Raw genomic sequence first — 17,116 nt, forward strand, 5'->3', positions numbered from 1 at the left:
GGTCCAGAACATTTGACAATAACCCATTATTGTTTCACAATTTCACTTTCTTACAAAATAAATCTTATTTTTATGAGTCCATACCGATGTGAACAGACTCCTAAAAACATGAAAGATCCATAAGAGGCAGTCAGTGCTCAGTACAAGACCCTCAGTTCAACTACCGACGAATGAGTCCTGATCTCAAATAAAAACTCCACTTCTGGGACTCGACACAACAGCTGGCCAATGAAAATAAACCCCACCCAATAGGCAAGCTTTGTGATCCTCTGTGAGTATCTGTTTCTGTAGAACAGGTGAACTATGAATTACTTTTCAATACAAAACCCACAGTTCAGCTATCAGTGAATGAGCCCATACCTCGACAAAAACTCCTCCAAACAGAAATACTCCGTTTGAGACTCAGTACAGCTCCTTCAGTGTTAGGCTTCTCCACCTGCAGTGTGTGAAGGAGGCATACTACAGGTCCTTCCTTCCTTCCTTCTGCTGCTGTCAGACTTCACAATAAACACTGCTCCCAGTAAATCACACACACTGAAACTGACATATCCACTGAGGGGCAATATCAGCGTATATTAAACAATGCAATACCAATGTTCCCTATTCACAATAATGTGGATGCCGTTGCCTTGTTTTACTGACTAAATTCTTTGCTTGTTTGTTTTTTTAAACCGATTCTTCTTAGTATTACATGACCCCCTCTGTAACACAGCACATTTTCCCTCTGTGGCAATAAAAAAGAATTATTTTATATACCAGTTTCCCACTGGGGAAGCTGGTATAACAGACAGGTTTCTCTCCATACACAAATATGTTCCTCTCTGTGGAGGTCCGATTTAAGAAACTATACAAATATATCTTTATAATATTTTTATCATTTTTTTATCAATCAATATTACAAAGCAAATGTCTTGCCTAGTTGTTATATTGTTATTATATTATTATTTTTTTTAGTATTCCATCATTGTATTTTATGTGGAAAGCTCTTTGTGCTCTATACTTGCCACGTACTCTGAAAATAAAATGCATCATTATTATTAATTCAGAACCTGAATGAATAATCTGTTTTTCCAACTGACAAATCCAGACTGAACTCTACGTCCCGAAATGCATGATTCAGAGTGGAGTCTGCCTTGTCTGACTCTTGTCGGTTTATCACACCATGCTTTAGTCCTTTTACCAGTAATATTAAGTAGAGTCTTTAACGGAGCTCATCACACCCACTGTGAGCAATCACTACAACAGTTAAACATTTCATGTCATGTTATTTCACCTTAACAAATCAGATCTGCGTTTGAAGAGATGATGCTGGAAAAATACAAAAGTGCTGTTAGCCAGGATTTAGTTGGCGTTTGACTCACATATAGTTGCGCTCCCATTCATCATTGTGACTCCAGATTCCCATTCATTATTATCCAGCTCTCTCAACAATGCTGAGCATGCATTTGAAACCATTGCTCCGAGCCAGAGCTGAATCACAAACCTTAAACCTTCACAGGCAAAACAAGAACGTCAAGCTTAGCACCTGAACCGAACATGCAAATGAGTTTAACTTGGTTCACCTGTTTAAAACAAGCTGGGAAGAAAGAAACCTAATAAAACTATCACAGTTATCAGTCAGCAGGGACTAATATATTTACACTTGAAGGATAATGTCATTTACATTATTTGGAGTTTCAGACAGTTAAGTTGGAAAGTCATCCAACCTGCATGTGCTATCATGTGATGTGACTTGTTTCCACCACATAACTGAGAGCAGATTATTCAAAGTACTCTGGTCTATATACTACCATTTGAATGTTAATATGATCCTGAACATAACTTAGCTTGCTATCTGTTTTCCGGAGCTCTGATACATAGCCTGTTGAAATAATTTTCCAGGACAACCCAAGATTTTCCAGGACACTTTTTCCTCACATTTTCCATCTGCTTTCCAGGACAGGAGCCCTGTTATATCTGTGACGGGGCAATATCAGGCAATAAAATCGGCCAAACTCATAAATCTCTGTCGCTCTGCAGGGCACATGAGGTACAGGCTACTTCCTGTACTGGCACTGATCCTTGGCACTGGACGAACATCATGTGCTGCACGTCCATGGATATGAGCGTACCTCCTCGGGATGCTGAGTTGGATTCTTTACATATCATTCCTGTGCACGACATGTCTTTTCCTCCACTCGGCACTGGAAGTAAATGCTTGGTTATAAAATGCAGTCCAGCAGACAGAAGACAACAAAGTAAAAACTGACCTTAGCCCATTGAAGAGTTGTTTGGACTTGTCCAGGAGATAGCAGAAATCTGTGACAGTCTTCCTTTCGCCTAATGGAATATCATCCTCAGTCTCAGCTCCAGTCATGACACTGACTTTTCACACCTGATTATAAACAAATAGAAATGCTGTATAAAGACTGCAGAGAGGTAATGCATTTAAGAAAAAAAACACAGGCTGGATTAAAATGGCTTAAAAATATTTTATACAGTGGCACACCAGACAAAAGTACTATTTGCACCAATGAGAACATATGACTTCTTTACATCAGTCTCACAAGAGAGAGACATTTCAACCAGTTACAAGAACCCTCCCATATCTAACACGTTGATTGTTAAACAAACGTTACTGGCTGCAGATATCTCAGTATCTTACAGTCGTCCTACTTAAATATGGATAGAAATAAGAAACTACGGAGGAAATGTGTCACATGGTCACCTTTTTTTAGGCTGACCTGAGCTGTGCCAGATTCCATTCTCACAGTCGCTGCAACCTCCGGTTTGCTAAGATGGAGCTACAATCAGGTCAAGGCGGCTCACAGTCGAGTCACTATGCTCAGCTGATGCTGCGCCTTGTTAAAATCCTTTACAGCCAGTGTTAAGTTTATTCAGCCATGGAAATGACGGGCTATAGATTCATTGGTTCCAGCCCTAGGAGATGCTGATGAGTGTGTGTGTGTGAGTGTGTGACACCAGAGAAAATCTGCAGGATAACCTTTAGCTGCTGTACATCATGAGTACCATCTGTAAAGAAGGCAGTACTCTAAAAACCTTCATCTTGCTCACTATGTTATCATTAAGAAGGGCCTGCCTGGCTTGGGCTATGTGTGTGTGTGTGTGTGTGTGTGGACAGGTAGATATGAATAACAACAGACAGGATTTTTTGCAGAAATGAGTGTGCAGACATTTCCATGCAGGACTGAAGCTGAGTCTCTTTAGGGTGAAAAATGAGCGGACGCAGTGATTTGAGACAAAACCTTGAGATGAGTGATGCGCGACAAGACGCATAAAAGCATGAAGACGTGTGTGTGTGACAGACGTGACAGCACATGTGCATATAAAGCATGAGGAGTCGGTCAGGGGTAGCTGGTCTGTTGTTTCTCCATTATTAGCTCTATTTAATATCTGTAATTAGCTAACGCAGCTGTAATGTGAACTAATGTTAACAGTAATGAACTCGGTTAGCATGAATCTATCCAATTAGCCAACGTTACTCCTGAAATCAAGCTGAACGGGCTCGTAAGATCTTATTCTACACCTAACGTTATCACATTTCTATCATCGCCAATATCGGCTAATGTCAGGCAGGAAGGCGCTCCGTTAACGTCGCAACAAAACAAACATGAGGATAATTATTGTCTGGATAACGAAGGAGAGCAGCGGTAGCTGATAAGAGTCCGTTCGGACAGGTCGCACAGCCTGGCCGCAGCGGCTGCTTGTGTAACTCCCGCTCCGCCTTACCTCGACAGCCGGCTAGCGTTAATGAACAGGAGGACCGCGGCGACGCTTCTCAAAAACCGGAGCGAAAGCCGCGACGAGCTCTGTCGGCGAAGCGCGACTTTCCTGGCATCTCACTGAAGAGGCGACGCTGGACCGCCGTCTAACGAGCCGTGTGTCCGAGCAGCGTGGACGGGACTGCGGGCGGCTGAGGCTCAAATGCTCCGCTGACAGAAAGGTGGGTGTCCTGTGACAGGCAGGGAGGCAGGAGGAGGCAGAGGAGACAGGGTGAGGACAGCCGCTGGCTCTGCTCCACTACAACTGGCTAGCTACTTCCGGGTCAACGTTATCAAAATAAAAGCTTACCCAACATTTCATACAAGGCTGAGCCCCGTTACAGTGCGTGATCTCCAGCATGACAACATCGACTTTTAATTCCAACAGTCGAGCTTCACTGGCAGAGCAACAATCCAACCAAAATATTTACATGCATCAAAATAAAATTGGATTCCTGTACTTGAGCAGTTCATTTAATATTAATTCGTTCATTTTAAGATACGTTTGTAAAGGTCATTTTCTGAGTTATTTTTAATAAAACACATTTTACAACCACAACCTCAATGTACTTTATGTACTGTGCCTGTTTGTTCTTTAAGTCTCTGCAGACGCAGATAAGAAAAAGGTTTCTGTTTGGAATAATTTACTATTATAAATGGTGTATTGTGAATGGTAATATTGATGAAGTCAAACATTAAATATACTGTCTTTCTACTGTTTTCAATTAAGTATTTGTCAAAAAAGAACAATTTGTTGTCCCTTTTTCAAAAATACTCAACATTTTTGGAATCGGGGTTGTAGTTAAGACTTGATTTCATTCTAAGTTCATTTCAAATCATGACGATAATTGTACTATTGTTTTTAATTATGAAAAGAAACCATTGTTCTTAGTGAAACTTAAAGAGGTTTAAAAAAATCACCAAGAAATACCCTGATCAATGGACTCATTTTACTCACTGTCAAGTTCACAGGTGGTTTGAAGATGTACAATGTTTATGATGGTAAATTTGTCAAATAAAAGAGTTTAGAAATGAAGCGTCTGAACTGTCACAAGACCAGATATGTATGTAAAATCACACCAAGTTTGTTTGTGCATCTTGGTACAAACCAAGATGCACAGTTCCCTCTGGAAGAGTGGAGTAGCAGTATAATTTCTGTACTCATGAAGTTGAATGAACGTTTCCACCACTGATGGACAGTGAGTGGGGCAGAGGCACGTGGGACGGTGAAGCTCACGCTTGATATGAGCTTTACATATTGGTAACAAGAATACTGACACCTTGACCTTAAGTCTGTGTACCTTAAATGAAATTAAATAACATTTTAATACAAATCAAAACCTGTAAAATATTAAAGATTACACTGTGCATATACTTTAGGCCAACTTGTTCAGCTATACGTCAAGAATTCCATCCAATGAATTCCCATTTTGTCACCTTAAGCATTCTTCTACATCAGCTTATTTTCTATTGGTCCAGTTCCAAACATGAACCATGCAGGCTGGAGAGGCAGAACCATCATGACCATTCCCATAATGCATCCTGTTCACTGCAACCGTGAGTGATTGCATTGTTTTCACTGCCATCTTCCAATCAAGACTACATTATAGTAATCACTTTGTGCCTGAAGTGACTTCCATTCAAAAGACTCAATGAAACAGTTCTCTGCTACAAATACAACTACTGAGCTGAGCTACGGAAGAAAACACACTTGCACTGGAAAATTTATTTTCAAATTTAAACGATATTGCTTATAAAAGCCACTGTTGCAGCAACAATCTATCAACACAGTGATGAGAAAAGGCAGAAGTAAATGCCAGTTGAAGACAGACACTTGTGGATGTTTGCCATTAAAATAGTGTCTGCAGTTACACAAGCCACTTAAAAAACAATAAATTACAGAGAAAGTCAAAAAATGAGGCTTAAAAAGAAAACCCAAGGTGAAGGCAGAATGCTGGAGGATGGGCCCAGCAGCTGTTCATACAGAGGGTCTGAGGTGTTTCAACAAGAAACTATGAAATGACTGACAAGTCTATTTCCTAATTCCAGAAATAGAAGAGAAACCTTGCCTTTCAAAAAGCTGCCAGTAGATCTAACTGCTTCAGTGATACTTCAAGAAATATAGCTCTTTTATTTGAACATGGATTATTGGCAGCTACCATTTAGTTTAAATGTTTTATTTGCTTTAGTGGGTTACATAAAATCATATTTAAGCCATTTAACATTTTCTTATCAACAAAATAGGAAGAAATTTTCAGCTTCTCATTGGGGACAGAAGGGGATGTTTGTTCCTTTAGGAGAGAACAATGTGACTGTGGTGCAGACAGACTGCAGCCCTGCAGGAAACCCTTTGCTGCACGAGATGCAGTACACCTGAAAGGGATGTCACTCCCATCAACTTCTTAAAACATGTTGCATATAAATAGGTTTGAGAGACGAGATCTCCAGAAGGTGGAGAGGAAACAGAACTGGCTCTTGTCATTAAAGGAAGTAAGGGGTGGTTGTTCGGGGAGGTATGACGCGTTCGGAGTCAGGGACGGCGCGGAACAGCTTGGGCTCTCGTCTGTTGACGTCCTTGAAGACCATGATGGAGGCGATGTTTCCACAGCGGTAGCAGTAGTTGGGCGCCGACCACACGGTCACAAGCTTCTCGTCAAACATGAACTTGTAGCCTTCGTGAACCAGCTGATGTGCACGGCAGATGAGCTTCAAGTTGTTGATGTGAACAAACTAAAACGAAATACGAGGATTACTTTCATACAACTGATGCAAAGGATGGTTTTTTTTTCCAGTTTTCCACTGATGATCTTCAAATGATGACAACACAACGTACCTCATTAGTAACCTTGGAGCCAAACAGCCAGCCTGCACCTCGTGGACTGATAGCCCAGGTGTCCACATCCTCCGGATCTGACCACACAAGATCACAGAAGGCCCCCTTGTGGGGAATCTCCTGGTTGCGTTCAATGGTGCGAATCTGGTCCAAAGTCTTGATGTCAGGTGAAAGACCACCATGGACACACAGGACCTGCTCATCTATCAGCTGTGATTAGAGATGAGATCAAAAGGAAGGCTGAGATCAAAGATGTGGTTCTGCACCTTGTAATGTAGCAATGACTACTGAGTACTCAGGGGTTGGAAGGTCAACATGTTGACAGGCACCACAGCTGCTGTGATCCCATCGAAAATGGTCTATAGGTCTAAGATGTTTCAGTAATCTCGCTTTCTTTTACTCAGAGTGAGAAGATCATTACTGATTTTATATCTATGCAGACACAAAGGCAAGCTATGTGACCAGTTCAGCCCGGCTGATGCCACAATCAGATTCACAATATCAACCTGATAATGTGGTAAATAGCGTGGTTGAAACAGTGGCAGCAATAGTGTGAGCTTTCAGATAGAAGCAAAAATTGTCGGACACCACCCCTGAGTTAAGACGAGAGTAGGAAGGTGAGGATGGAGGTTTCAGATGCTTTTCGAACAGTTTGGTTGAAGCATATTGCCTCTCCTGGTTGTCTTTTCACTACTCATCTCATCTCAACTACCAATACTCTCATTTATTAACACCATCATTTAGCAGCCTTTTGTAGTTGCTCCTAACAATTAAACAATGCGCCATCTAAGACAAGGCATCAGACAGGGATGTCACTTCTCATTTGAAACTACAACTTTTGTTTGACTTTTGTCGTCATAAACCAACTTGACAGAACAATGAATGAACTTACAGCTGCCACAGTCAGCATGTCAAACACTTTCGTACAATACCGCCAGGCGTTCGCGTTTCCATATTTTGTTTGGCACTCATCTAAAAATAAGCAGAACATACATGTCAACATGGTTTGCTGACAGAAAAGATTAGTTTACATAAACAGTAACAGTGAGGTGAGGTACCTACCGTAAAAGCCGTACACTTGTGTTATTTGTCTGCTTTCATGGTTTCCACGTAGAAGTGTGATACGATCCGGCCACTTTGCCTTTAAAGCTAGAAGGTGTGTAAATGTCTCCAAGCTATAATATCCTCTGTCTACAAAGTCCCCCTGGAGGAGAAAAAAGAGAACACATCAGAGACCCCGGAACATTAGATATATCCATTCATAACACAGCACATGTGTGTATCTTCAGATGTGAACTACCTGGGTCCAGAATAATTGTAGTTACTTTAAACCTGTTTACGCCTTAAGAATAAGCTCATGCTCATACTCATTAAAGCAGCATGTAACATATTCAAAACCTTCTCAAGCGTGTGTGTGTGTGTGTCTGTCCTGTGCTTGACTCATTGGTCAGTTTTGGGGCATTAGAAATCTTACCTTACCTTACCTTATCTTCTTATCTTTTTTGTTGTCCTCCATCATTCAGGTGGACATTTTCATTTGTTTAATACTTTGGTTTTTGACCTTATCCCTGATCGTTCCCATCAGTCTCAGCTGAACTCAGTGTTTAGTGACAGCTTCTCTAAACATGGACCATGCTGCAAAAACTGAGGAGTTGGCTGTTCACATATGAAACACTGATGTTGGGCAGTTGGTTGGTGAGAGGATATATCTTAGACTTTGCATTTCTTCACTACTGGGTGCATGATTTATTTTCAATATGGTACATTGACACACTGTTTTTGAGTTTTGCTGAACAAAAGACATCTGGTGGATGAATCTAGAATGAAAATAGTCATATATAGCACATATAACATGCTGTGCATACTTCTGTGTGACTGTGATTTGTGCTTTTCTTTTGGTTTTGCACATATGTTACCAGAGAATGTACTGTTTTTTTATGTTTAATATTTAGTCATGTAATCTCATCTCTGCATTTATTGTAATCATATATGATACATCACAATATCTTTGCCTATCATGGCATTTTTCAAGTCAAGACATGAAGAAATAAAGCATAACTAACATCCTCTACATTACTGCGGCATATTTCATTCTGTTGCATCTTAGATAAACAAACACGTCTTACTTACCATGAAAATGTAATTTGTGTCTGGAACTTGGCCTCCAGTTCTGAAGAGCTCACAAAGATCATAAAACTGGAATATCAAAGACAGCTATTTGTTAGATTGCTTCTCCCTACTAATACATTCATATTGTTCAGCGCATTCATGGACGCAAACAAGACAAACATGTCTGAAACCAGCCACTACGTACACAGTTCTCAATTTAAGAGACAATACAAGGAAATCACTTCAACAAACAAATCATACAATTTAACAACAAGTGAGGTTCATCTATCATCAGTGGAAGGCTTAGAAGCAGAAATCAGTTGGGCCTACCTGACCATGAATATCCCCACAAACAGTAACTGGAGTTGAGACTGGCTGAACGTTTGATTCTTCCAGCAGTAAATCACAAACATAATCGCATAATCTCTGAAAAATAAACATGACAGCAGTTAGTGGGCTCAGTCATCCTGTTCCAACACAGCACCAGAACAACAGAGAAATATTGCAATACAGCTTAGTGGACAACTGTTTGACTCCATGCTAAGAAAAGGAGAGGAGAGAAAACAAATCACATCTGTCCATACTCCCTGTGCACAGATCTCTCAGCGGCCTCGCAGTGGCTGTCACAGAGGGTGAGGAGCTGGAGGAAGAGCGCTGTCAACACAAACTACTTTCTCTAAACTATCAAACTATGTGCTTATACTCCCTCATGAAGAACACGGCAGAGACTCGAAGGCCATAAACTGGTGGTGCAGCTAGTGCTGCCTCTGAAGCCGAGTCTCCCAGACTATCACAGCATCACTGCCGACACGGTCAGGTTGGAGAGGAGGATAAAACACAGATTCAGCTCTGAGGCTTGTCTGGACCACATTCTGATTTCGAAACGAACCGTTATGTTTCCCTGTGAGAGTGTTTGACTTTAGTTGTGTTCGTGAAGTTTGAGCGCTAAACGTTGTCAAGCGAGCGAAAACGACTTATCTACTGCTATCAGAGAGCCTGGAAGCGGCTGATGGTTTACCGCTGACCCGCTGGTGCCATCCCATCAGACACTGTTCGACCTTGGCGCGGCGGTGATGCGATACGGGCTGCTGATGAAACTTGCTGACGGTAGGCTGCTGTTTGTGGTTCCCGTGTTCCGCACCATTTGTAACATGTAGTTGTTAGCTAGTAGCATTAAGCTGTACAGCTTCCTCTTTGACTTTTCTGTCCAACCTAACAATTCCATCCAAGTTTGTTAGCCGACGATCGCTGCCATTAGTGATGCTGGTAAAATGTGAATATAGATAATAATCTTTACTAAGTTACCTCGGAGGAATAACGTTATCGCTAGCAGTTGAGTTAACATTACTAGCCACGCTTGTTGAACAAACTTCGTTTAGTTACCCAGATTGCTTCCACTGGCCAACCCTTAGCCCAACGCTACGTTCATTTCAGCTTCTTCAACTCACCTTTAGATCATTTTCCGGCAGGTATTTGCAGTGTCTTGCTATTTCAACGTACTTATCAAGGTCTAAAGGCGCCATTACCAAAAGATTGCTAAAGTAGTTAGCCGCGAGCAAGTTCCTTTTCTTCTTCCTCTTTACCGATCCTTCAGTTTCAAGTTTCACCACTGTTGTCAATGCGGCTAATCACATCCTGTACGAACCTTCAAAATAAAAATATTACTGAAGAAACAGTCTTCTAGTAATGTTTAACACTGAAATAAAATCAAGTAAGCTACACAGAAAGAATACTGAGTGTATTTTACCATAGTTGTTTATTTTTAAAAATGTTCTGAAAATTCCAGTTGCATTTATTAAACTTTTATTTCGAAGGTATCAGTAAAGTGCCATTACCTCCAGTCAACTTCACGCTCTCCTCAGTGGCGTTTGGTTTGTAGAGCAAATGTAACAGCGCCCCCTGCTGACACAGTGACATGTCTCTATTGCACAACAACTGCTTCACTGTAAACATGGTCTTAGAAGTGTGTGTATGTTTGTTTCAGTGTTTATTTTTGTTGTTCTTATCGTTAATCTTGTTGCGTCGTTTTGGAATATGTTTTTAAAATGATTTCCTGCTCTTGCAATTTGTTGCATATAAATCAGGTATTTCATAATATACTCGGAAAACCAAAGGGCAAACCTGACCGAGGGACACAGAGCACATGTTAGGACTCAGCTGCCACCAAGTGGTGCTTAGCTGAACTGACAGCTGACTGTAGAGGATACTCTTACCTTCCACTGACAAAAGGTGATTGTATGTGACAAGAAGACTTTGTATGTTATACAGTGTTAGAAACCAAAGAGCAGATTTGTGGATTTCATGGACCTTTAGACACACCAGGGGTCTATGGCAACTGGCACGGGTGGTTAAAACTGCAGAGGGCATCGTGGGCTGCCCCCTTCCTGACCTAGACTCTATATATGAGGGCCGGGTCAGGAAGAGGACAAGATCCATCGCCACGGACCCCAGCCATCCGGGCCACAGACTGTTTGTACCTCTTCCATCAGGAAAGCGGTACAGGAACATCCGCACCACCACCAAAAGACTGAGGGACAGCTTCTTCCCCAGAGCTGTTAGAGCTATCACCCCCAGCAGCCCCTCACTGGAGTGAGAGACTGTGAGGACTATGAGCCACTGCACACTGCACTTTACACCTACACCTCCACCTGCACCTGCACCTTCTGTGTACTTAACATTACAGGTACAAGCACACACACGCTTAACTAAATGCCATTTGCATTCAGTATATACATTTTAGTATATTTCAGCTGCTGTTGGTATATTTTATTGTTTATTGTTTAGCATATATTTATTTCTGGTATATTTTTATTGCATTTATGCATATTTTACTGCATGATAGTTTATTTCATTCTATCTTTATATATATTTTATTTATACTTTATATATGTTATCTTTATTTTATTATCTTTCTTATCTTTCTTATTATCTTGTTTCTAACATGGGGGTTGCAATGCAAATTTCACTGACATGTTAATGACAATAAAGGAATCTTTGAATCTTGAATCTTGAATCATCTGTTCAAAGTATCCTGTTCCCATCATATATGTTATAGCAGTGGACAAGATATTAGAAACACTTGTCAATGTAACAATCTGATACAAACCCCATACAGCTTATGTATTGACTTCTATTGTCATAAACTTACTGTGATGCTTTGTGAGATGTCTTGTTTGGGATATTTTTTATCACCTCGCTTTGCACTTCACCATAACTTTCCTCCTGACCTGTCTGGTGAGCTCCCTGGTCTTCCCTGTTTGTTTGGTAATGCTCTCTGAGGAGCCCTGAAGCCTTCACAAGCAGGTGTATTTATGTTGGGATTAAACTGTACACAGATGGACTCTATTTAACCAATCATATGACTTCTGAAGGCAATCAGTTGCACCTGCTCTTAGTTAGTGGTTTCACTGAAAAGGGGGGAATACTTATGCACTCAACACGTTTCAGATTTTTGTTTGTAAATAATTCTGAGCATCATGTAATACTTCCTCCCACTTCAAAATGATGGATTATTTCCTGTTGATCCATTACATACAACTCCAGTTAAATCCATTTTCATTTGCAGTTGCAACCTGGCAAAATGTCCAGGGGGGTGAATACTTATTCAAGGCAGTGTAGGTGTTCAGCATGAATCCTGTGTATGGAAATTTGTAAAGCTCATATGTGGCTGATGCCAGCTGAACCTGTCATCAAGCTCCAGCACCACCCAGTCATTAGACAGTGTTCTCACTCCGTCTGAGGAGTCTCCAAGCTCAGACACCCACCTGTCAGCGTGTGGAGTAATGCATGATTAATTGTTTCTGTTATCCGACATGAATCTGCATCCACCAGCCAGACGTTGCCTCTCCTGTCAGTCTCAGGTTGTGTCACACAAAGAAGCTGCGCTGACAGTGCAGCAGCTGGGCTGATCTGACTCCACCTGCAAACACACAGCTGGACACAGAGACAAGCAGACGTGTTAAAGACAGATGAGCAACGTGAGCGACTCGACAGGAGACAGAGGATCTATTGTTTCCTGCACAAACTGTGGTTAACCTGCAGAGCGAAGTCACAGACCTGATGTTTGCTGCAGGAAGACGTCTCTCTGGTGGAGAGCCACATATGGTTTGACTAAAGTACTGTGTCATTTGTGGAATTCTTCTTATTTCAAAAAGCCGAGCAGGAGACAAGTGAGACCTCCACCTGTGTTTACAAAGCATCCGTTTAATAATGGCTGACAGCAGATGTGTTCGAATGCAATACAACTGAATCGCCTTCACTGTAATCCAGACTGTGATGGTATGAGAACAGGATGAGAGGTTCCATTAAAACATGCCCTGCTGCTACACACCTCATCATTACCATTCAGTGAATTTCTCCATTGTGAGATCAATGATGTCTAATCTGATCTAATCATTTTATTAATTTTGATTTTTCCCTACAAAGTGAGGTTTAACAGTTTCCATTTGTCCAGATTTGTCTTCATTTTTTAAATGAAAGGATCTTAATATAGTTTATTAATAGAGATGATATTTTCTAGATTTGAACATAATCTAATCCCTAGATATTTCATTCCAGATGGGATAGCCTTAAACTGGAATGTAGAGATTACTGATTGACTGCACCCTCTTGATATTGGCATACCTTCGGATTTTTTTCCAATTTATTTTATAGCTTGATAATTTTGAGAATGATTCGATTGTTGACAAAACACTAGGGATGGACACTATAGGCTCTTTGATAAGTAATAAAATGTCGTCTGCATACAGAAACATTTTGTGTTCCTCGCCACTTGTGACACCCCTTTTATACCACTTTCTGTCCTAATTGCTACACACCTCATCACTGTACTGAAAGGTAATCAGAGGAACATAAGCAAGTTTATTTCTACTACTTTCAGTTTTCCAAAACACCTACTGGACTTCAGTTTATCTGACTTTGAAGTCACCATTATACTTTTCACACTTCACTTAGAGCCTATTGAGAATATTGGGGAAACCCAAATTTTAACCCACAGGGTTTTATGCAGTCTCTCTATCAATCTCTAATAAATGGACAGTTATTAATTTGTGCTACAAGTTTAGCAAAATGCCACTTTCATTTCCTACAATGAGGTAAAATGTAAATGGAAACCAAATGACTGAGTCTTGACACATTGTTTCAGATTCTTATCTGACAACAGACATAAGAGATGACATTCAGAGGTCCCATAAGAACAAATGTTACAGTGACCATAAACTACAGTGGGCCCCAGCATCCCTCACCCTCCCACCTACTGACATGCCAAAAAAGCAAGAATTATAAAGAAAGAAGACTAATGTAAAAGAATAAGCAAGTAAAAATATGCAATGTCAGGAAAACATAGTTATATTAATAGTTAAAGGTCATTTAAATGTAAACAAAAATCTGTGATTCTGTTGCCTTGACACATCACACCTTTATCATGAAGAGCTGTTTGCAGCAGATATATTGTAATCAGACAAAATTACATTCAGTCTGTTATCTTATTTACAAATCTTGTGTGCTCTTGATCTCACATCAAGAGCACACAGGAGGCTCACATCTGGATACACAGTGCCTTGGATATATATTCTCCTCTGGAATAGTGGAGGTAAAGGAGAAGCTGAAATTGTAGACGTCCAAATGAACGAGGAGTGGAACATACAAACCCCATGTGTCCTCATGCAGCTCCTGCCGGAGTAACCACACCCTTTTCATAGTGGGCTTGCAGTAACAATGATGTCCAACTGGCTGCACTTGGTGGATGAGGGAACCGGACCAGATGAGTTAGGCCTCAGAAGTGAAACTTGAAATGTCTTTTTCAAGTGGATGAAAGAAGCAAAAGTACCATCCATACATAAATCCCCCAAAGATTTCATTCTTTTAGAGTTGAGAGAAGATTTTTTCAGTGTTGGAGAAAAAATTATTTTGATGTATTAGTGCTGACAGGGACATTTATATCAGACCAGTGTTTTCTGTATGAGCTGCATCCAGGTTTGAGGGGAATTTGCAAGCATTGACTTGTTTCTATAAGGCAGGAATTCGTCACGTAAGAAGCATGTGAGGAGAGCATGTAGTGAAGACATTAAACAAAACAAGGCTTCAGTTTTCAACCAGGAGCAAAGGAGAAAGATTTATTTTAAGAGTATTTAAATGCACCAAGAGAGGCGCTTCCCAGTGTGGATGGCTCCCATAGGTGTTTCCTCACATGGTTCCTCAGTGCCCTGCCATGTCTCAGCACTGTGTGTGAGCGCATGTGTGTATATCTGGAAGTGGGATATTGTCTGTCATATTATGCTTTTATTCTCTCTGTTGTTGTATTCTTTTATCTTGTGAAGCACTTTGTGTTGCATTTTAAATGGATGAAAAGTGCTACAAATAAAGTTTGATTTGATTTGAGCAGAAAAGTGCAGAAGATCACAATAATAACAAGTGGCTGGTGCAGCTTATCTTTCATTTGGGCAAATGAGAAAGTAAGGAAGTTGGGAGAATGTGGGTGAGAGGAAAGAGAGGAGACAAGGAGACAGTGAGTGCTCGGGCCATCAGGAGCATCAGGAAGGCCAAATTCTGGAGAGGAGAACGTGAGGGATCTACTGTGACTCCTCCAGCTCACTTGAAGAGGAGGACCACATCGAAGCGCTGGAGGAATCCTCTCCAGAGAGGGCTTGTTTGGTCTCTGAGTGATGTGGTAGTCCAGGTCAGGGATCACAGCCAGCCTCTCCAGCTCATTTTCCACAGGTCCTCTGCTCTCCATGCTGGTTCTGTGGCTGCTTCTCTTCTTGGGTTTGCAGCCTGTATTCTTTAGTTTTTCTCCCTCTGCTCACTGTCTGTCTACCTTCAGAGGGCTTCTTCAAACGCTTTGACCACGGGGCCTCCTCTGCAGCATCCTTCTTGTCAAAAGGCTCAGGCGATCTTAGTATCACGCTTCAGTGCAACTGTAGCAAAGAAGCCTTTCTTTTTGGAGCTTTTTTAAAGATGTTCCACTTGTGAATAAGGGATTTTTTCCCCCTTTTGCAGGTCTTTAGCTTTGTGGCCTGCTGTGCTTTCTTCCTGTAACAGGCCTCAGTTTGGAAAAGAAAGATGCAGATAATCTTCATCTGATGCTCCACAGTTTATTGTTCTTCTTGTCACCAATCATTATCTCTGACATCCGCTGTCCAAGCATGGTAACCCAAGATTTACAGACAGTTTTCTCTCATTTTCCTCTAATTTGCCTCTCAGGATATGTTGCTGTTTCTTCAAACTCTCTTTGCCTGTTTACTCTTTTCAGATCACCATGCTGATGTCTCAGTATGCTGCAGGGGGTGAACTGGTTTATTAGACACAGGGGTTTCCAGTCATCTCTGCAACACAGCGATGATGTCTGCCACCCTGTGGAAAGTACAGGTAACCGTGTAGAAATGAGTCAAACTGATGATTAATATCTATATCAAAAAACAACTGCTCATAAAATGACATGTGACACCACTAAGCTGCCACGTATAGACTTCTGTCTGCACTAAATGGGATCTGAAGGGAACAGCAGCCCGACAGCAGTGTTCAGAGCAGCAGCTGCCTGCCTCGTGGTGCTTCACTTCAGCCACAGTTCGGATGCTGTTTTGCTGGAGCTCTCCTCCAGCTGACGGGCTGCTTCAATGCAGGTCTGCTGGTAGGAAGGCCTGAGTTACATACATGTGTGAATCAGAAGGAGCAAAAGAAAGAAGCCTGGAAGCAGCTTCAGCTCTCTCTTTAGCTCATTGTTGTGGTTTTAGAGGACATTTGGTTTGCATGTTGCTCTCGTCATCTTCTCTTCCAGCAGCACACAGCTGTTTTCACCAACCACAAATGATTATTTCTCAATAAATAATGAGGCAGTAGGTAAATACATTGCTGTGCCTGCCAACTGGATTGTGAAGGTGACAAGAAATGATGAAATACTCCTTAATACAATGGGAACAACACACTTTGACCATCTGGACTTTGGCCAGTAACATTATGGGAGAAACATCACTGTCTGTTCCGAGCTGATGTGTACATCGCAGCATGCATCAGCTGATGGATAATAACATGAGGAAACTACAGCTGGATCACGTTGTGGTCCTCCATCCTCACCCTGTGAACAGGACAGAGAGGACAGTGATCACACCCCATAATCACAGACATCATACAGCCTGCTCACACCTGCGCTCGCGAAGGAAAACAAGAAATCCAACATTGTACTTCAACGTTCCTCCAGCCGCACTTCTCCAGCAGCCTGGCACCACCCTCCCCGAGCCGCGCCGGGCTCCTCTCCTCAGGAGACTCCTGCTTCATCACAACTTTTCATCAGGCCTCTGCGCTGCACGTCCGGAGTCAAAGGGGTTAAATGACGTGTGTGGAGCAGGCGAGCACTTGGAAACTCGTAAAAAGTGTCATTTGAAGAGGACAAAGAAATCCCGCGCTGGGCTATAAGATC

At 41.5% G+C, this 17,116-nt stretch overlaps 2 protein-coding genes across 3 annotated transcripts in view; both read right to left on the bottom strand.

Moving 5' to 3' along the window:
- scai (suppressor of cancer cell invasion) overlaps positions 1-3,981 on the bottom strand; it is a 29,804-nt gene extending 25,823 nt beyond the window's left edge. The window contains exons 1-2 of one of the 2 annotated variants that reach the window (XM_041960408.1): positions 3,730-3,981; positions 2,250-2,374 (exon numbers count right to left, since the gene is read on the bottom strand). In XM_041960408.1, the coding sequence (XP_041816342.1) occupies positions 2,250-2,356 (107 nt within the window). In that variant the 5' untranslated portion in view covers positions 2,357-2,374; positions 3,730-3,981. Of the gene's footprint in view, positions 1-2,249; positions 2,375-2,707; positions 2,809-3,729 lie in introns of those variants that run through there. The other variant, XM_041960409.1, reaches the window with a different exon arrangement.
- A 1,458-nt stretch (positions 3,982-5,439) lies between these two features.
- ppp6c (protein phosphatase 6, catalytic subunit) lies at positions 5,440-10,291 on the bottom strand. The gene is made up of 7 exons (XM_041959929.1): positions 10,152-10,291; positions 9,034-9,129; positions 8,725-8,790; positions 7,657-7,798; positions 7,487-7,566; positions 6,595-6,804; positions 5,440-6,491 (listed from the first exon to the last, which is right to left on the bottom strand). Exons 1-7 carry the CDS (start codon positions 10,224-10,226, stop codon positions 6,243-6,245), a joined length of 918 nt encoding a protein of 305 aa, XP_041815863.1. The 5' UTR covers positions 10,227-10,291; the 3' UTR covers positions 5,440-6,242.
- Positions 10,292-17,116: the final 6,825 nt, after the last annotated feature.

Source organism: Chelmon rostratus, chromosome 19 (genome assembly GCF_017976325.1).
Source record: "Chelmon rostratus isolate fCheRos1 chromosome 19, fCheRos1.pri, whole genome shotgun sequence".
Classification (NCBI taxonomy): domain Eukaryota; kingdom Metazoa; phylum Chordata; class Actinopteri; order Chaetodontiformes; family Chaetodontidae; genus Chelmon; species Chelmon rostratus.

Coding starts and splice junctions, on each gene's coding strand:
- ppp6c (XM_041959929.1), bottom strand. CDS start 10,226: ATGGCGCCTTTAGACCTTGATAAGTACGTTGAAATAGCAAGACACTGC. Junction 9,130..10,151: donor TGCCGGAAAATGATCTAAAG/GTGAGTTGAAGA, acceptor TTTATTTTTCAG/AGATTATGCGATTATGTTTG. Junction 7,567..7,656: donor ACAAGTGTACGGCTTTTACG/GTAGGTACCTCA, acceptor GCTTATTTTTAG/ATGAGTGCCAAACAAAATAT.